Source organism: Helianthus annuus, chromosome 14 (genome assembly GCF_002127325.2).
Source record: "Helianthus annuus cultivar XRQ/B chromosome 14, HanXRQr2.0-SUNRISE, whole genome shotgun sequence".
Classification (NCBI taxonomy): domain Eukaryota; kingdom Viridiplantae; phylum Streptophyta; class Magnoliopsida; order Asterales; family Asteraceae; genus Helianthus; species Helianthus annuus.
The window spans coordinates 35905394-35927014 of NC_035446.2; the positions used below are offsets into that span (position 1 = coordinate 35905394).

The following is a 21621-nucleotide window of genomic DNA, read 5'->3' on the forward strand; positions in this document are numbered from 1 at the left end:
GAAAGTTCTGACCTGAGCTCTCACGGCCTCGCATTTAACCGCTTACAGATATCATCTAGGTATACTCACCTGTAAGACTAAATATTGGGATCTGGATACGGGAGTATATTCTGAGGTGGGACACACGTAAAAGTTAAGATCTTAAAACACTAAATCTGTATCCCGAATAGACTGAAAATTGTGTGAAAATTTAAGAGGATTAGTATATCGACAATCAATGCGAATTGTTTAATGCTTATAATGTAATCAAGCTTAACGGTACACGTATTTTGTTGGCAGCTGATATGATCCCCTAACACACTCTCAAAAATATTGTGTGTACAGTTTTCTGCTTATCATATTCTTAAATCCAAAAAGATTTTCATTTCATCTTATTTTCGACAACGGACATTGGGGATCAGATGATCAAAGTCTTATGTGCAGAACATGTCTGGATCATGAGGGTTGGGTAAGCAGAAGTTTGAAAATGATTGGTAATTGCTTGGATGTGTAAAAGTTCATTCTGAACTATTTTCAGTGTCAGAAAATTAGCATCTTCATAAACTGGTCAGCCAAGGTCATTAACTTGGACTTGGCGGGCTAAACAGTTGATCAAGGTCATTAACTTGGACTTGATTAACTGGGTGTGTCGGTAAAATCTGAAAAAGTTGAAAAATTGAAAAATTTTGGAAGTAATTTCATTTGAATTAATAATTTCGTTTGAAATTGTTAATTCCGTTTGAAATGTGTCATCGCTCGAAAGGTAATATCGCTTGAAAGCCTAATTCCGCGTGAACCGTGTTTTCATTTGAACTTAATTCCGTGTGAAAGGTCATCCAAGGTAATTACACGCGGAATTACCCCATCTATAAATAGGGCCCTAATTTCGTTTGAGAGCATTTTTCATCTGTTTCTGTTTCAAAGTTCTCTTAAGGCAATTTCAAGCGAGATTAAACAAAACATCGATTTACAGCCATTATACTGCCCAATTTTCTACTGATTCTTGATCTTAGTTGGCTAGTTCAACTATTATCATGAGAAAGGTAGGAAATCTGTGATGTATTTAACTCGAACTGATCTAATCTCGTTTGAACGGTGTTGAACAGTTGGTATATCTTAGATCTAGGGTTTGTGTTTGGTTTATAATGATTGAATAACAGATCCTTATACTTGGATTGTGATATAGATCATGATTAGGGTATCAATTTTGTCTAATTTTAGTGTTGTCGGCAGTTCAGAGGTTTGAACTTAGATCTAGGGCTTTTTAGTGGATAAAAATATATAAAAATTACACCATGGTGCTCGGAATCTGTCGAATAACAAACCCAATTCATCAATTGAATCATTAGATCATAAATTTTTTATTTTGGGTAATTCCGTTTCAAAACAGTAATATCGCTTGAACTGTATTTCTGTTTGAAATTAGATTCCGTTTGAACAAGTAATTCCGTTTGTAAAACATGATTTCGTTTGAGTTTGATTCCGTATGAGGGTAATACCACATGAGATGTTTTTTATTGTAGATGTAATTCCGTTTGTAAGTCAAATGTAATTCCGTTTGTAAGTCAAGTGTAATTCCGTTTGAAGTTTAATTAAGTTGAAAATTTTTCGAAGTGTTGAATCTAATTGTGTGTTGTGATTTTGCAGACTTCAAATGTATTGTTTGATCCGTTGCACAACACATGTTGTGTTTATGACAAAGAACATTCAAAGATGGCTGGATTTAAGGATATTCTGGAGTTTATGGAAAGACTGCCTATACAGAAAGCCTTATCAGATTAACGTTTGGTGTTCAGATCTCATATTAAGTATTTCTGGGAGAAGGCAACTTATGATGAAGCAAACAAGACCATTAATTCACTTGTGAAGGTGAAGGGAAAAGACGAACCAATAATTATAACAGAATAACTTGTAAGGGAAGTGTTGAACTTTCCAGATGATAAGAACTCTCCAACGAAGTTTCCAGAGAGGATGGTAAAGGGGTGCATGTTAAGAATGGGTTACAACGGTGATCTCAACAAGGCAAATTATTTGAAGGCAAATTTTCCAAGATTGTACAAATTTCTGATTCATTCTGTTGTACTAGCTATTAGTCATAGGAAAGGTGGTTACGACGTGATGAGAGACTACCAGATGAACATGGTGACAACTTTAGTGCTGAACAAGAAGTATAATTTCACGAAGATTGTGTTTCATTATCTGGTTGGGAATGCAACATCAAAAGACAAGACTTGGTTGTATCCACGCTTTATTCAAATGATTTTAGATCATGCTTATCCTCAATTGGAAAGAGATGAAAAGAATGATTTGTTGATACTGTATCACATGGATAATGAATCGTTGAAGCAGTTGTCAAGATATCATCCGAATCATCCAGAGCCATCGTTTAAAGTTGAATTCTTTGGATTCGTTAAAGATAAGAACTATCAAGATCCAGATCCAGTTAATCACCAGAACTGGAGGAATGAAGAAGAAAGGAAAGAGAAGAGTTATGCTGATGAGCTGAAAATTCTTGAAAAGTTCAGAGAATCTCGCAGTTAATGGTTCTTAAAAGAAGAGAAAAGAAGAAAAGCAGGAAAGCAACACCTAAAGTTCAAGCTGAAGAAGGTTCTTCATCTCAACCTAAGAAACGACGAAAGAAAGCTGTTGAGACTTTGCTTGTTGATGAACCTGATGAAAAGGAACCAGAACCAGAACCTGAAGTAGAAGCTGAAGCTGAAAATGAAGCAGAAGCTGAAACTGAAGTGAAGGTGGGAGTTGATGTTCGTTTATCTCCTAATTCTGAAAGATTGTTGAAAGATCTTAATGCGTTTAATGCTCAGAAAGAAAAGGCAGCTGGTGAGAAAGAAGGTGACGATGGTGATAAAGGCTCTTCAAGTTCATCCGATGAAGAAATTGATGAGACAGAGCGTGCAAAGAGAATTCAAGCTGAGATTGCTAAAGAAAAGCTGCTGAGAAAAAGGAGAAGATAGGAGAAAGAGGATGATGTGTATATTCCATCACTTGAGGATGTAATAGAGTCTCAAACGCCTCGTTCAGGTGGAAGAAAGAAAGCAGGTGCAAGGAAGAGTGTTGTATCTCCAAGGGCAGCGAGACAAAAGTTGACTCTTAGGCTGACAAAACGTACACCAAAAACAAAACTACCTACACCACCACCATCACCACCACCTGAACCATCACCACCAAAATCACCACATCCATCACCACCTAAATCACCACATCTATCACCACCAAGACAACTGATGTAGTGAGTGATACGATAAACGAAGATCAACACGTTGATTCTACGAATACCCGTGTGTCTCTTCCCCAACCCCCAAATTGCAACCCAAAGGCCACGGAATTTGAAGTGAAAAATAAGTTTTCTCAAAATTCAAGTCTGATTGTTTCATTCACTAAAGGGACATATAAATAATGACAGAAATTCGAAACGGGCCTAAAAAAGACAACGGGCCAAACACAAGCCCAAAAACAAAATGCCCAAAATACTTGAAAAAACATAAAAATGGAAAAAACTAATAGAAATAAGCGTTTTTTCGGCACGGACGATGACCCAAACCGCCGTAGGCGTTTGCAGCAAGTTAGAGCTCGTTCTCCCGTTCGTTTTGACTGGTCACACGCCCCAAACGGACCCCCGAAGCCCAAGTTAGAGCCATTTCAGTGAAGCCCCTTTTGTGACCCGATCTTGGGCCTCCAAATACAGGATGGCCTGCTCTTCCACGCTTGGGCCCGCATCATTCCCTCCTGGGTAGACAAAATTCGACCTCGAATCCGCAGCAACCTCATCATCAGACGAATCCCCATGAAAAGGCAGCAAATGTTTGACATTGAAAACATCATAGCAACGAATATGGCTTGGTAACTTCAGACGATAGGCATTAGAATTTATCTTCTGCACAATCTCTACTGGCCCAATCTTCTTGGCTGACAACTTATTATACTCCCCCACCGAGAAGCGATCCTTAGTCAAAATGGCCCAAACAAAATCACCCTCTTCAAAATCAACTTGCCTACGCTTTTGATCTGCAGCTTGCTTGTACTTTGAATTAGCGTTGGCCAAGTTATCCTGCACAGCTTTATGAACATCATGTAACCCAACCACAAAATCTTGCACCTTTTTGGGAACAGAACCTGGCGAAGGAAGTGACATCAAATCAAGAGGACCCCGAGGCTTAGCAGAATAGACCACCTCAAACGGACTAAACCCAGTACTTCTATTAACAGCATGATTATGAGCGAACTCAGCCTGACAAAGCTTTTGATCCCACGACTTCACATGATCACCCACAAGACACCGCAAAAGATTACCAAGTGATCGATTAACAACCTCTGTCTGCCCATCAGTTTGTGGGTGGTAAGCACTGCTAAAATTGAGCTGAGTGTTCACCATTTTCCATAAACTGCGCCAAAAATGACTCAAGAAACGAGTATCCCGATCAGAAACTATAGAAGACGGCAAACCATGCAAACGATAGATATCTCGAAAGAACAACTGAGCCACATTAACTGCATCCGTTGTCTTCTTGCAAGGAATAAAGTGCACCATTTTAGAAAACCGGTCCACCACGACGAAGATCGAATCATTACCACGCTGAGTACGGGGTAACCCCAACACAAAATCCATGCTAATATCTACCCAAGGTTGCTGAGGAATGGGTAGAGGCATATAAAGCCCTGCATTGGTAGCTGTGCCTTTTGAAACTTGACAGATCCTGCAACGTCTAACAAACCGTTCAACATCCCTCCGCAAAGTAGGCCAAAAATAAGAAGACTGCACCAGTCGTAAAGTACGGTCTCTTCCCACGTGCCCTTCTCCATGCAGTTCTTTAATTATTTGAAGTCGGAGGCTGGAATTGGGAATACACAATTGATTTTCCTTAAAAAGAAAGCCATCATGCACAAGAAAATCTGCCCTCTTCCCCAACTGCACATCCTGCAAAATGACAGAAAAATATGGATCTGCTGCGAGCTGTTCCATGAGATTGTCTAGCCCGGGTACAACAACTCTCATAGAAACAAGCAGGCTACTCCTCCTGCTCAAGGCATCTGCCACACGATTCGAGATTCCAGACTTATGCTTCACAACAAAGGTAAACTTTTCCAAGAAAGCCATCCACCGGGCATGCTTATGTGAAACTTTATCTTGACTGCGGATATGCCTCAGCGAATCATGGTCTGTAAATAAAACAAACTCCTTGTGAAACAAATAGTGACGCCAATGTTTCACAGCCTGGACCACTGCATAAAATTCAAGATCATAAGTACTGTAACGTAACTTTGGCCCAGTCAACTTCTCATTGAAATAAGAAACTGGACGCCCCCCTTGACTTAGGACTGCCCCAATACCACCCTGCGAGGCATCTGTGTGCAACTCAAAAACCCGAGAAAAATCTGGCAAAATAAGAATTGGTGCTGATGTAAGCTTTTCTTTGATTAACTGAAAAGCTGATTCTGCCTCCTCAGTCCATATAAAGGTCTTTCCCTTCATGCAGTCAGTCACTGGTGCCATAAGGGAACTGAAATTTCGAATGAACCGTCTATAAAATGAAGCAAGACCATGGAAGCTACGTACTTCAGTTATTGTAGTGGGGGTTGGCCACTGCTTAACAGCCGCTACCTTGGATTCATCCACCTGTATTCCGTCACCAGAAACAACATACCCCAAAAACAGGACCTTAGGGACCATAAAGACACACTTCTTTTTGGCTGCATACAAGTTATCCCTTCGGAGCAAGGTCAAAACCTGCCGTACATGCTTCACATGCTCATCAAAATTAGGGCTATAAATAAGAACATCATCAAAATAAACCACCACAAACTTGCCAATAAAGGGCCTAAACAACTGGTTCATGACCCGCATAAACGTACTAGGGGCATTGGACAAGCCAAAAGGCATCACTAACCATTCATACAACCCCTCACGAGTCTTGAAGGCGGTTTTCCACTCATCCCCAGGCCTGAGTCGGATCTGGTAATACCCACTCTTCAAATCTAGTTTCGTGAAAATAGTGGCACCGCTAATTTGATCAAGCAAATCATCAAGTCGGGGAATCGGAAATCGGTACCTTACAGTGATCTTGTTGACTGCACGACTATCAACACACATACGCCATGTCCCATCCTTCTTTGGAGTCAACAGAGCAGGAACAGCACAAGGACTCATGCTTTCCCGAACATACCCTTTAGAAATTAAATCTTCAACCTGCCGTCGTAATTCCTCGTGCTCCTTTGGACTCATTCTGTAATGGGGCTTATTGGGTAGCTGGGACCCCGGTTCCAAATCAATGTGATGTTGGATGTCTCGTAGGGGTGGCAACCCGGCAGGTAAATCATCTGGGAAAACATCAACAAACTCCTCGAATAACGGAACCATACATTCAGGAATGTCGACTTCCTCGGCCACAGGCTTCCCAATCAAAATAAAAACATTGTCTGCTTCCTCCAGCTCATCTTGAAACTGACTAATGGTCAACAAAGTGCCCGACTGTTTCGTGGCTAATTGCTTAGGCTTGCTAGGAACAAGAGTGATCTTCACACCACCAAACAGGAAACTATACGTATTGGACCGCCCGTTATGTTCTATATTACGCTCGTACTCCCAAGGCCTGCCCAACAATAAGTGACACGCGTCCATAGGGACCACATCACACACGACATCATCCTTATACGTGGACCCAATGGAAATTGAAACCAGTGCCCTTTTAGATACCGTCACTTCACCTCCCTTTTTCAGCCATTGAAGCTTGTACGGTTTCGGGTGACTCTCTGTCTTCAAGGCCAACTTTTGGACTGCCTCTTCAGAAATCAGATTGTCACAACTCCCGGAATCGATGACGAACGTGCAAACCTTTCCCAAAATAGTACATGTCGAGTGGAAGATGTTATGCTTCAGCCAATCATCCCCATCTGCCTTTGGTGTATAGCAAGAACGTCTAACCACCAAATTCACCCCAACATCACCAGTCACAACCTCCTCTTCATATTCAGTTTCTTCATCGTAGACTGGGTTATTCTCATACTCCTCATACTGTTCATCTTCAGACTCAGCAAATAAGTGTCTTTTACTAGCCTTTTTGCACTCAGCTTGACGATGGCCCGTCTCACCACAATTGAAACACCTCGGACCACTACTGCTAGCCCCCTTAGAAGTAGGCCCGGTATTACTACCCCCCGGCTTCCCCTGACTAGGCCCGCCACGAGGTGCCCCACTGCCTGACCCAACGTTTCCCCCAGCGAGGGTAAATGAACCGCCCACCCGACGGTTTTGCTTCTCAAAGGCCAACGCCCGTTGGTGTGCCTCAGGAATGGTTATCGGATCAAAAAGATTCACAGCCTCCATGATCTGAACCCTCAGACCCCCAATATACCGAGAAACAAGTTGCTCCTCCGGTTCTTGAATATCATTCCTCGCAATCAATTGGTAAAACTCTGTGGTATAATCATCAACCGATTTAGCCCCCTGTTTCAAATTCTGCAGACGCTGGTACATCAACCTTTGAAAATTATGAGGCAAAAAATTGGACCGCAAGCACTTTTTCATCTTGGTCCATGTCACGATCCTTGACTTCCCGAGCCGGTTTCGTGTTAACTTCAATTGTTGCCACCACGCAGAGGCCCTACCACGTAACCTGGTAGCGATCAAGGCCACCCGCTTGTTTTCAGGCACCTCCTTGTACTCGAACACCTCCTCTACGGTAGCCAACCAATCGATGAACCCATCTGGATTCAAACTAGACCCATCAAATTCTGGAATATCAACTCTAATCCCAGAATCCCAACGCCTGTTACCCCCTCCACGTTCACCCCTTGGTCGCCCTTCCTGTTCGTCTTCGGAAGCCGAACCGTCACCAAATGGGTTACTAAAATCAGAACCATACCCGCCATCGGGTCCCTGCCTCCTACGATTGATCAAATCGGCCATCCGATCAGTCAACTGATTGACCACTTGATCCAACCGTTCATCCATCCTCGCCATAAGGCGCTGCTCCAACTCTCGTTCATACACTTCATCGAGAGGCCTGTTGTTGTTTCTCCTCGGAGGCATTTTGAGCCAGGAATTCGGCTCTGATACCAACTGATGTAGTGAGTGATACGATAAACGAAGATCAACACGTTGATTCTACGAATACCCGTGTGTCTCTTCCCCAACCCCCAAATTGCAACCCAAAGGCCACGGAATTTGAAGTGAAAAATAAGTTTTCTCAAAATTCAAGTCTGATTGTTTCATTCACTAAAGGGACATATAAATAATGACAGAAATTCGAAACGGGCCTAAAAAAGACAACGGGCCAAACACAAGCCCAAAAACAAAATGCCCAAAATACTTGAAAAAACATAAAAATGGAAAAAACTAATAGAAATAAGCGTTTTTTCGGCACGGACGATGACCCAAACCGCCGTAGGCCATTTGCAGCAAGTTAGAGCTCGTTCTCCCGTTCGTTTTGACTAGTCACACGCCCCAAACGGACCCCTGAAGCCCAAGTTAGAGCCATTTCAGTGAAGCCCCTTTTGTGACCCGATCTTGGGCCTCCAAATACAGGATGGCCCGCTCTTCCACGCTTGGGCCCGCATCAACAACCATCTCCTATCCAATCACCATCACATCTTTCACCTCCACCCCAAACACCAGTTCAAGACCAACCTTTACTTACTTCACAACAAATTTTTCAAACACCACCATCCACTCAACCACAAGTACAGTTAACTCCTGGTTCTTCTGGATATAAAACTTTTCCAAATATTCCTACTGAAGGTATTTCTCTTGAAGAGATTGGAGATTTCAACTTTGCTAGTAATGTTCAAGTAAAGAATGTGGAAAAGAAAGTTGATGCAGTTTTGATTGAGAATAAGAGATTGGCAGATCGTGAAAAGATTCTTGAGATGCGTGCCAAGAAGGTTGAATCTGAAAACAAGCCTTTGCTAAAGAAAATTGAAGCAGATCAGATCGAGATGGATATAATGAAAGTGAAACTTGCTGAGCTAGAGGAAGAAAAGGCACGTAGAGACGAACAGAACAAGTACTTTGAATTGAAGAACAAAGAATTTGAAGCTGCCAAAGCGGTGAAAGAACATGAGTTGTACATGATGAACAAAGTGATCGAGAATATGATTGGTTGTAGGATCGATTTCAGATCTGAACGAGTCGTTCAGAGGAGTTTTGATCTGTTTCAGATGCGGAAACTAAGAAACAGACTTCGAAACAGCTAGCAAATCAATTTAAACCTCTTTCTGATTGATATAACAACGATTACAATCACAGGATAAACCGGCAGCACCTCAGTATCCAAAATCAGAACTGTTACAACTACCTCAACTGATTTCGCTTGGAATGTATATATAGACTTCGAGATTTTGCTTGAACATGACATTGTGCATTTCAAGCGGAATACGGAATTCTGTTGATTCCGCTTGAAAGTGACACATGTCATTTCAAGCGAAATCTTCACCTTCAAGCGAAATCACATTCAAATACAACTAAACCTATTTTCTTGTACAACGTGCCCTGATCTAACAACCTAGTACAAGACTCGATACAAGACGAAGTCGACAGATGTATGCACCAATAGACTCCCCCTCAGATGTTGACGAGTCTTAAGTATCGAGTCTTCTCATCTTCAATCTTGATCAGTCATCGGGCTTTTACTCTTTCTATCAGCACCAACATGCTTCCTTTGAACTAATCCTTTTCTCGAATGTCTTCAGACTCCCCCTTTCGATGTGCTGGTATTCCTTAAGTTCATCAGCATCATCAGCTCCAGGATCATAATCTGTTTCTCACAGGTTTAAGATCGTTGCCTGGCTCATACTGTGCTCAGAAACAAAATCCGGTTCTCTTCAATTCACAAGCTTCTCAAGATTTATTAACCCAGTTCTTACTCAGACCTGCACAATCTCTTCCACAACATAAGTTCCATAAATTTTAACATTTTTAATATTAAAATGTATGCACCAACTCAGACTCTCTGACCACTTACAGAAGAATATTCAACCATGTTAGATTTAACAGACTCCCCCTCACAAAATAGTCATCATGTTTAGCACTCGGAATTTTGAAAATCAGCTTTCCGACATCAGTTGTCGAAAATCTTTTTGAATTTTTTTTTTAAAATTTATGCTATAACACACATAAAATCTTTTTGGATTTTTTGAAATGAAAGAAATAGAGTAAAGAAATATTTACAGACAATATTTTTGTGAGTTTGTGTAAGAGGATCATATCAGTTTATGTGACAAATCACCAACACCGTTAAGCTTTATTTCATTTTAAGTTCTAAACAATTCACTTAGATTGTCAGTATATTGATCCAGTTAAATTTTCACAAAAAGTTCAACTGATTTTCAAGATACGATTATTAGTGTTTTAAGCACTTAAACTTATTCGCGTGTCCCACTACTTGAATATACTCCCGTATCCAGATCCCAATATTCAGTCTTACAGGTGAGTATACCACAGATGATATCTGTAAAGGGGTTAGATGCGAAAACATGAGAGCTCAAGTCAGAACTTCCGTTCAGCAGAGAGATGATGGCTCGTCTTTTGGTGTGTCCCCTTTAGAGGATCTTTTTTACAACAACAATGATTATCAATTTTATTGTTTTATCATTTTTGCTGAGGGCAGCGCTATATTTCAAGCACTTGTAGAAAGTATTATATGGGGACTAGGTCAGAATTTCCATTCAGCAGAAGTCCCGGGATAATACCCCAGATATCACTGAGCATAAAGACCTAGTATCTCAGAAAGAGAGACCTTTCAAACAAGATTTCAGGGGTTACCTATATATCCAAGAAATGTTCCCACAAAATAAGCAAGTTTGAAATTTTAGGTTTATATCTCGTCACAATCTACTAAATGTGCAAAAACCTACTGGCATATCATCAGTGAGATTGTTTATCACATTTTTAACTTTCCATTTCTTTAGCATGTTGTGATAGTCCACTGATGTACTATCATTTCCTCTTTTCACAACCAAACTCAATTTTTATTTTATCATGTTTTTGGCTTTTTCAAATTTTTTAATGTTTTTGGATTTTCTGAAATTTCTTACTCCCCCTAAAATGCAAACACATTTAAATAAATTTGAAAACAAACTATACAGAAAGATGACAACTGATATCGAATCGCTTCAAATCGCCATCCACTATGCATAAACAATCAGAACTCCCCCTTTCAACAAACTATTTTCCCATTTAGATTTCAAAACACTTAAGTTTGTTTTAATCAAAATGGTTTTTCCGGAAAATAAGTTTTGTTTTAACCACATGTAGGTTAGGGGTAAACTCATCAAATTGTCCATTTTTTAATCATTTATATGAGGATTACATCAAGTTCAAATTAATGACCTTGAGTAATCACTTTGTAAAAATTTCCATTTGTACCACTTGTAGATGACCATTTGTAGGAATAACACATCTACACAAATTCATGTTACTAATAAAGATGCCGATTCCTGCTTCACACTTACCAACCTGGAAGCTCCGGCAATTCACAACCTGTAAAAATTTATACAATTATAATATTCATTCACAAATTCAATTATAAAAAAATGCCGATTCCTGATCCGTAATTACAAACTTGGGATCTCTGGCAAGTCAGGTCTTTCAAGTAAAGAAAATGTCCACCCAAGCCTGACCAGACTTTGGTGATCTCAACTCTGATTCAGTCAGGTTATAAGTTGTCTTCTTTGTTGCATAAAAATCTTTAACCCCTTTGGCCTTCCCCTCGACCATTTTCTCAAAAATCCTTTTCACGTTACCATTGAACGCTTTATCGACATCAAATTCTTTCTTCTCAGAATAGAATTGATTCGAGATATCAACCTTCCCAACTTTTGATTTAAAATTCTCAGCCTTCAATGGTGGAAAATTATCATCATCCATCGAAGGTATTGATTTTCCCTCTTTAAACTCAACCTGAGGCTCGTCTGGCTTTGTGGAACCAGAATCATCGCCAGTTTTCTCATCAAACTTCTGAACAACCCACATTTGGTTGTCCTTGGCTCTTTTTTTGTAAAAATTTTTCCTAGAACATTCACCAACTTCATAGGTTGAATTTTCAAAAATTTTGAACTTCTCAGTTGGTTGTTCAACATCGACAACTTTTTCTTTCAGTTTTTCAGAGACTCCCTGTTTTTTCTTTGTAGCTTGAGAACAATTCCATGCAATATGACCCACTTCATTGCACTTGTAACAGGTTCTAGTCTTCTTTCGATGAAAAACTCCAGTTCCTTTCTTCTCAGCAAGAAACTCCTGGTTTGATTGTTTCTAGAAAGGTTTCTTCTGTTCTTCCTCAGCACTTCCTCCTGAAAGAAATTTTGTGTTTGTTTTAGAAATTTTGTCATTTTTATAATTTTCAGATGGAATAAAACCTAAACCTTTCTTTTTGAAATTACCATTATGGTTTGGTTTCTTTTGAAAACTAGAACCAGAATTGTAACCCTTTTTCTTGTTTAATCGTTGTTGAACTCTTGAAGTGTATTTTTTAGGTTTTCCAGTAAGATTTAAATCTTTTACTTCAGAAATATTAATTTCTGTCATTTTGAAAACCTTTTTGATCATTTCAAATCTAACACTTCTTATTGGAAACTCTTTGTCAGAATATAATTTTTCAGAATCATTCAAATTCAATTTTGATAACAAAAACTCTTTACTGTAAGCCCGTTTAACCGACGATTTTGGACTGTTGACTGACGAACTTGAACCTCCAGACTCAGATTTTGACTCAGACTCCTCATCTGTATCCAACACCTGATCGACCACCTTTTTTATTAACTCAGACTCATGATCAGTGTCAGACAATGTGAAAGTGACATCAATGTTTTCTGGTAATTCATCGGTTATATCAGACTTCAGTTTTATATTGACTTCCTTTTGAACTTGCTCCTCATTTGGTTTTCTGGGAGAATAACCTTCCCAGATCGGTGGCGGACACTTGTTATAGCTAACACTCAGTTTCTTACCAGTATCCTTCTTCTTTGGCTTCTCATCCTTGAATGCTTCGAAACTTGCAACAATTGGATATATTCGATCAATAAGATAATCAGAACTAGAATAACTCTGTAATAAGCGTCTGATTCTCTCATTCTCAATTTTCTCAGTCTCCAACTCTTGTTTCAACATGGCACATTCCTCAATGTAATAGTTTATAGCTTTTTGCTTCGTCATCATCGTTGCATTCATCATTGTTAAAGCTCTCTCTCAGAATTTGTCTTTTGAAGACCAGTTACTGTTCTATTCAAAACATCACAAGATTCCTTCACATAGTTTAGATTGAACAGTAATTGTTCCTTCATCTTCTCAAACTTAGCCAACTTCTCGTCTTTTGCTGCACAATCTTTGCAAGATTCTAGACACTTTGAGCAAGGCTTGATGACTTCCACAATCTTTTCTACTTCACTGATCTTCTCAGCTTCAGTTACCTTCTCTATTTCAACAATCTCCTCAGCAACACTTTCAACTTCATCATTTTGAACAATTTCATCTTCTTGAACAACACTTTCAGACTTCTTTTGCTTTTGTTCTTTTGCAGCTCGTCTTTCCTTCAGTTTTTCCAAGCGATCTGCAAAATAAAAATGAAAGCTTTCAGGAGATAGATGAATTTTCGCAACATTAATATGTCTTTCTTCCTCATCATCACCACTGTCATCAGTTGGTGATTGATCAAACTCAATTGATTTTTCAGAACTATTATCTGATAAACTAGACTCAGATAGTGTTTGATCAAAAACAGTTTCTCTTTCTGAACTTTCTGAGCTTTCTTCTGAAATTTGTGAGCTTTCATCTGATGAAACAGACTTTTCTTTTTCATTCTTCACATTAACACCAATAGCTTTCATCCACTCGGTAAACGTATCAGGTTCTTTCATAATTTTAGCAATGAAAGCTTTAAACTCTCCTTTCTCATCCACAAACATATCCCAGCTAAAACCTTCAGGTAACCTTTCATCATCCTGATTGATTAAGCATGCCTTGCTATCAGATGAAATGTATTTATCCCAGCTGAAATTTTCTTGATTCACTAAACATGCTCTCTTTGAAGCATCCTGTATTACTCTTCTACCATGAGCCACTTGTGGTTCTTATTGTTGTTGTTGACCAACTTGTTGATATATAGGTTTCCGGTAGTAGTCATCTTTTCCAAACGGATTCTTTGCTTCACTTGCTTCTCTATTCTTGCATTCCCTCTTGAAATGACCTTTCTCCCTGCATCGAAAACAAGTAACTTTAGATTTATCAAAACCTAAAGTAGAAACATGTGCATCAAGAAAATCATTTCTTCCAGTAATCATCTTGAACTTTTCAGCTCTTCTCAGGACACTAGCTAGACTCCATTTGATGTCCATTAGTTCCAATTCTTCAGTATCTATCTGATCGTAATCCTCTTTAGTAAGCATAGGATTCCCGATTCTCCCTGCAACTAAACCTTCGTAGGATTGTAGCACAGTTGCAACTAAAGACATGTGATCTTTTGCAATTTCTTCAGAAAAACTTTGACCCTCTAGAAGATTCAATGCTATATTGCACTGTATCACACAACCACCACCTTTTGTACTTTGAGAATGAAAACTCGAAGTTGAACTCTTTGGATTGACACTTGGGTATGAAGAAAATCCACTGCTGTTGTTTGAACCTTGATCAACATTATCAGATGAATTTCCAGCACTAAACGCAGTTTGTATTTTCAGACTTCTTTCAACCTCTTGAACACTTCCTTTGTAGTACATTTTCACATCTTGTTGACCACTCGGATTATTCATCCTCGCAATCTTTTGTTGTTCCAGATCTTGACCCTCAATCTTCTCGATGAACTGAGAAATCGTCAAACCATCAAATTCACCGGTGTTTTTCAAAATCATCAAAATGTACCCCACTCTTTCTGAGGTAACGCATCAGCAAGTTTGTCTACCCATTCTTCTCTATCTTTGGTTATGCTTAACAACGACATAGAACACACTGAATGGCAATATCGTTCAATCATTTTCTTTGTATCTTCTCCTGGCAAACTAGTGAAAAGATCAAATTCTTTCTTAAGCAATGCCTTTTTACTCTTAATCATCTTCTCACATCCCTCAAATTTGACATTAAGAGCATCCCAAATTGATTTTGAATTTTTGTCATGTTGAAGCAATACAAAGATTTCTTTTTAATAGCTTGCTGAAGTAAACTGATCATCATTTTTTCAGCTCTGTACATTTCTCGTTCTTTGTCATTGAACTCAGAGATTTGTTTTTCAGTTTGCAGTTCAGTACGTGGTAGAACATATCTCTTTAAAATACCCTCCCATGATCTTAGATGGTTAGCTTGAACCCAGTTTCCAAATCGATCTTTCCATTCATAATACTCCTCAATACTCATTAGCTTCGGGGGTTTTTGAGTAGTTCCAGTTTCATTTTCCAAATTCATGTTTTGAGTAATGGTAGCTGGAGTAGTCGAAGATGTGGCAAACGCGTTATAAAATTCTCCACTCATGATTCGATAACACGTTTTTCAACAAAACAACAATTTCAAGCGGAATACAGTCTTCAAGCGGAATATAGTCTTCAAGCGGAATACAGTCTTCAAGCGGAATCACCTGAAATACCAACTTCAAGTGAGATTAAGTTTCAAGCGAAATAACAAGTTGGAGCGGAATCAGTACAGATTGGAGCGGAATCACTGATTTTGCTTAAAATCTCAAGCGGAATAGCAACTTGAAGAGGAATCAAGCTATTTCAAGCAGAATCAATACAATTTGAAGCGGAATCTCTGATTTCGCTTGAAATCTCAAGCGAAATAACGTTTTTGAAGCAGAATTAGAAATTTGTTCGTTCAAGCGAAATAGCCAATTCAGTCCATTTTTGTCATTTTTAAGCCGAATTTTAGCCTGAAACTTTCAAGGGTTTGTTAACATGCAGTTTTACACAATATATGAGAAATTTAGCCGATTTTAACCGTAAAAACTTGTTGATTTTGAAAAGAAGATGTAGAAAACAGAAATTTTCAGCTGTATCGGAAAGAACTCCTCCTGAGCTCTGATACCACTTGTAGGATCGATTTCAGACCCGAACGAGTTGTTCATAGGAGTTCTGATCTGTTTCAGATGCGGAAACTAAGAAACAGACTTCGAAACAACTAGCAAATCACTTTAAACCTCTTTCTGATTGATATAACAACGATTACAATCACGGGATAAATCGGCAGCACCTCGGTATCCAAAATCAGAACTGTTACAACTACCTCAACTGATTTCGCCTGGAATGTATATATAGACTTCGAGATTCCGCTTGAACATGACATTGTGCATTTCAAGCGGAATAAGGAATTCTGTTGATTCCGCTTGAAAGTGACACATGTCATTTCAAGCGAAATCTTCACCTTCAAGCGAAATCACATTCAAATACAACTAAACCTATTTTCTTGTACAACGTGCCCTGATCTAACAACCTAGTACAAGACTCGATACAAGACGAAGTCGACAGATGTATGCACCAACATTGGTAAGTCTATAGAGCAGAGGTTTGAGGAAATAGAAGTTGAAGAGTTAAGAGCGAAACGCCAAGCTGAAATTGATGCCGAAATGAAGTATAAAGGAAAAGGTGTTGAAGGTTCTGAAATTGCAGAAAGATCAATAGTTCTATCTACTGATCCTGTATCTCCTATTTAGAATCCTGTTCCTATATCTACTGTATCTGCTATCTTTGAAAAGGATGTATTATTTAAAGATATTACTGCTGAAGGTGATGAAGAGGATGATGACGAAGAGGATGAAGATGATGAGAAAGTTGATGATGTAGATGATATATTCTCTGCTAGCAGTCGCAGTGATGACGATGATGACGATGATCAGGGAGGTACGGGTGTTACTGTTACTGAAGCATTGACTGAACAGAATGTTGATGATTTAATGCATGATCATGCACATGAAGATCGTGAAAGTGCTGAAAGTGAGGGGAGCAAGTGAATGATCAAAACGTTGATAAAGTTGAAAAATTAATTTTGCGTTTAGAGCCTGATGTAGAGGAAGGTGAGTACAAGCATACATATACAATGGCTGATATTTAAGAAATGACGCGTATGGTGGATCTAGATTTCAAGTTGGATTTTGAAGAAGAACTGAATGCGTTCGACATCAACCAACAACCTGAGTATGAATACAAGTATTTTGAAGTGGCAGATGTTTATAACAGGGTTGAGGTTGAGAATTGTACAGATGAAGATAGTGTGAATGAAGATACTTCAGAATTTCCAACTCTGGTAGAGTTTTTCAGTGAAGAAAATAGAGATAAACTGAGAAGGAAAGTTGCTGAAATCTTGAAAGATAAAAGCTTTGACGGGAACAACAAAAGACCCACAGAAAGAAGAAAGAAAGAAGTGGTTCCGTAAAGATACTGAAAGGAAGTTCAAACGTCCTTTGAAGTTTTACAAAAGAGATAGAGATGTTTCACTGGGTGATATCATTAGCTGGGGTTTTCTACCACATGTGAATGCATACGCAACCAGAAGAGAATACGGTGAGCAGTATTTTGAACGTCTATATGATATTATGTCCCTACCTTGGTGGGATGTAGAAGAGTTGTCAAAGGTTAGGACATTGGGCTATTCAATTAGAAAGAACGATGTGCCTATGTGGGGATTGATCAAGTATGAATCGTTGAAAAACTTCAAGCACTGGAAGCCACATTATCCAAAGAAAGTGAGAAGAGTTAATCCTGAAACTGGTAATGAAGAGACGATATTGCATGTGAAAAAGCCGAGAGTGATCAAGAATATTCCTGTGCCTAAAATGGAACAGGACTTTCATAAAGGGTTTGTATGTTGGGTTTACAGCTGTATTTCGACTGAAGCTGTAATCACTTACAGGGCTAGGAATGAAGTTAGAGAAATTTTTGTGTATGATCCTCTGTGGCTGATGAACTCTTCTGCGAAAGACATTGAATGTTTGTTTGTGAATAAGATATGGTATAAAGCTGAAGATAGAGAACAAGCTATGCAGTTTCAGAGAGTTGTGTCTGTTTGTTTTCAAAAGGGTATCAATGCTGACAACAAATGGAACTCAAAGTGGCGAAAGATTGAAGAGAAAGAGAAGTTAAAGAGAGAGAAAGAACGGAAGGCACAAGAAGATAAAGACAATATGCTGAGACATACTCTAAACCAGAGAATGGCAGCTGAAGAAAAGCAAGAAGTGGAAGCAAACAAGAAGCTTAGGAAGATGTTGGCTCGAAAGCCTAAGCAGAGGGAAGAAACTTTTAAGTCATTGTGATTCTAGAGTTGAAGACCAGACTGAAGACTCCGGCTGTATCCATGGTGGAGTTTGTTAGTGCACGATGTCTAAAGTCTACGTCTTAAGTCTAGGGGTCTAATGTGTCAAAGTTGTAAAGTTAAGGGTTATTGTTGTAATTTCGCATGAATGATGTATGACCTAATTCCGCACGAAATTACTTAAGGTAATTCCGCATGAACTGACATGTTATAGTTTCGTGCGGAATTAGGGATCTATATATATGTGTGTTGTCTTTCTCATTTGATACGGAATTACGAGCATTGCCACGAAGTGCTGCCAAAAATTATGCCGTGTAACCAAGTTCAATTTTAATGAGAAAGTTGTTTTAAAGTGATATCTCTGTTTTCTACACCATTCTTCACTGATTCTACTCTGTTTGATTGTTTCTGCCTCTCAAACAGTGTGTATTGTCTCTTATTGACTCAATCGGTCGGTAAAACGATCCTACAACTATGTCAAAATTTTTATAAATTTTGACACTTAGAAAAATATAAGTTTTTGAGAAACTTATTCCCTAAAAATGTATCTAAAAATGTTTACCAAGGTTTCCCTAATTTTTGTGTTAAGAAATGATGATTTCTTCAAGATTAAAATTGATATTAAGTATGTATATTTTTGAGAAAATTATATATATATATATATATATATATTGATCACCAAATTTTATGCTAAGTGTATGTAGTATGTATTACATGTAATAGTGTATTAGGACTTGAAAATACACTAAATACTCCCAAGGGGTGAAAATACAAAAATACACATACAACATGCTTAGACAAATACAAGAGAATATATTTATGAAAATATATTTCTTCATAGAATAAATAACTTGGACAAGTTATGAACATGAAATGAAGTTTTGGACAAAAATACATAACTCGGGTGAAAAATACAAGATATTTATATTTATTTTTGAGAAAATAATATAAGTAAGATACAGAGTTAAAAATATAAATTATTTTTAACACAAGAACACATATACAAAAGATAGTGACTTGTACTTGTGCGATACAAGTCTAGTGACTAACGTTAATAAAACATGTATAGGTCACAACGCTAAATAAGCAAATCCGGTGAAGTTTACGGCGCAAGAAACGCAAAGTTGTGAGTTCATGCTCCCCCTTTTCTTTTAACTGTTTTCAGTTTTATAACTTCGGGGGTGAAATACATGTTACAAATGTTACAATGTTTACAAATGGTTTGATGGATACAAGAATTGAGGAATGATACGAGAAATCATGTCACGAATAGGATACCATAAGCACCATTAATCGTGTACATACTAAGACCGCAGAACAAAAGGTTAGATCTAATGGGTTTTCGGGCAGCCACACTCTTGGTGAAAACTAGTACCAAGTAGTGCTTTTGTGTCTCAGTCGTGAATCGACAACTAGAAAAATGCCTATGGTATGGATGCTTCCTATGTCGTGACACACGTTAATGGCCTTGCAACCCATTAACAACCTAGATACATACAGAAATACTTGATTTATACAAGATACATACCATGTTTTTCATACAAAGTATACAAACGTTCAATACAAGAACTGCACGAATTCACACTAACATTATGTTGACGTTTTTCCAAAAACTCACATGTATTTCAGGTAACTAAAGTGGATGTGCGCACGGTCTTACTCTTGCTTGTGGATGTTGCTTATGTTTTATCTTTGAATAAAGTTGTAAACTTTCAGAAAATATGTTGTCTTTTAATGTAAACACTTAAACTATGATTTCAGTTATGTAACGTTTCGCATTTGAAGTTATTTTTACGAGCATGTAGTATGTTTACCAATCGCATGCAATGAAAACCTTTAATGATCACACCTCGTGCTTCCGCCTTAGAAAGGGGTGTGACGTAAGCCATATTGGTTAATTTGTTAATTATATTTAATTAGTATTTTCATTATAATTTGTCCTAGTTATAAAACATTAAGGATATTAAAGTGGCACAAAAGGCCTAGTCACAAGGACAATTTTAAATTTATAAGCCAAGATTTCAGAAAATCGAGGCATTAAGGTTTGAACATAGTTCATTACCTTTTCTTGACAGTGAGTCATAGACTACCACTATCATTTGTCTCGTTAGACATTGAATATGGCCCGTAGGCACTTCATCACAATTGAATGTTTATAAATCGATCATCTTAATTGATGATGTAAGCCATGATTTCTAGATCATTGGGCTAGACAAGAATTTAGAAGGATCCATGTGACACCTGTGCCTCTGCAACCATCAAACAAATACTAAATCAATAAAATATTGTGTTTCATACTTGGGATTTGTAAAAATATGTGTATCGTTTGCACATATCAATTCTGTTTCGATTTCGGGCTTTAAATCGCTTTCTGGAAGGTTATACACGATCTGATGCGTAAATATAACCAGTTTAATGCAACAAACACTCCAGAATAGTGACATAGGCTTAACATACCTTAAATAACCCTTACATAACTTAGAAATAAGTTTTGGGTGGTTTGGTGTGCCGAAATCAAGTTTATTCGATTATAGGGACTAATTTCGAGAAACTGCGAAAGTATGCTGATTTGTACTGTAACGAACATTTAGGAACTTGATCATAAGTTAAATATGCCCTAAATATCCTTTACATAGCTTAGAAATAGGCTTTGAGGTGTTTTGTGCGTAAGAATAAACTTTCTTGATCAATAGGGACTAAAAGCGTCAAAAAGTGCACAAGTTTGCATTTTCGCGCATATCTTACGTTCTGAATATATCCGGACATCCAAAAATTTATGTAAGCATTAAAATATTTTGTTTTAGTGTTTGGCATGATAAAATTCCATTCGTCGCTTAATTTGGATCGTTTTTGTGTTCGTTACGACTACCGTCGTAATTAACAGAACAACGTAACCGTGCGGCCAAACGAACCGACATCTGTGATGTTTTTGAGCATGTTTCATGTTCCCAATACTTTAAATTCATTATAGAGCCTTGAAATGAGGTTAAAGGGGCATAAACATGTCAAAAATGCATCGAGAAGCAAGTTTTGAGCATTCAGGGACTTAAACTGCCAAACTCCAAAAGATGCTAATCTGCAGGTCTCTTACGGACCGTATGGGAGTATGCTTACGGTCTGTACGCCCTTGTTAGTTACCACTTGTTTCCAGCTTGAACCAGCTGTTCCCATGATTTGCTAATGGTTTCTTTGAATCTATGGACTGGTTTTGGACTCCCCTAGTTTTCTAAAACAATGGGCACACATGGATGGTTGAGATTGAAGCTTGTTTATCGAGGAACGATCCTAACGGTTGTTGTGACACCCCAGGAAAACCGGGAAACCGCGCAACCTATCTAGCTTCCTCAGTAACTACGTGCTAAATTTCGGGACGAAATTTCTTTTAAGTTGGGGATGATGTGACAACC

At 38.4% G+C, this 21621-nt stretch overlaps 2 protein-coding genes across 2 annotated transcripts; one reads left to right on the top strand and one right to left on the bottom strand.

Moving 5' to 3' along the window:
• Window positions 1-6213: 6213 nt before the first annotated feature.
• Window positions 6214-7954, bottom strand: LOC118486467. The gene is made up of 2 exons (XM_035982941.1): window positions 6297-7954; window positions 6214-6241 (listed from the first exon to the last, which is right to left on the bottom strand). Exons 1-2 carry the CDS (start codon window positions 7952-7954, stop codon window positions 6214-6216), a joined length of 1686 nt encoding a protein of 561 aa, XP_035838834.1.
• A 408-nt stretch (window positions 7955-8362) lies between these two features.
• Window positions 8363-16916, top strand: LOC110881447 (kinesin-related protein 4-like). Its single transcript, XM_022129704.1, has 4 exons — window positions 8363-8405; window positions 8732-9091; window positions 16465-16604; window positions 16662-16916. Exons 1-4 carry the CDS (start codon window positions 8363-8365, stop codon window positions 16914-16916), a joined length of 798 nt encoding a protein of 265 aa, XP_021985396.1.
• The last annotated feature ends 4705 nt before the right edge of the window (window positions 16917-21621 follow it).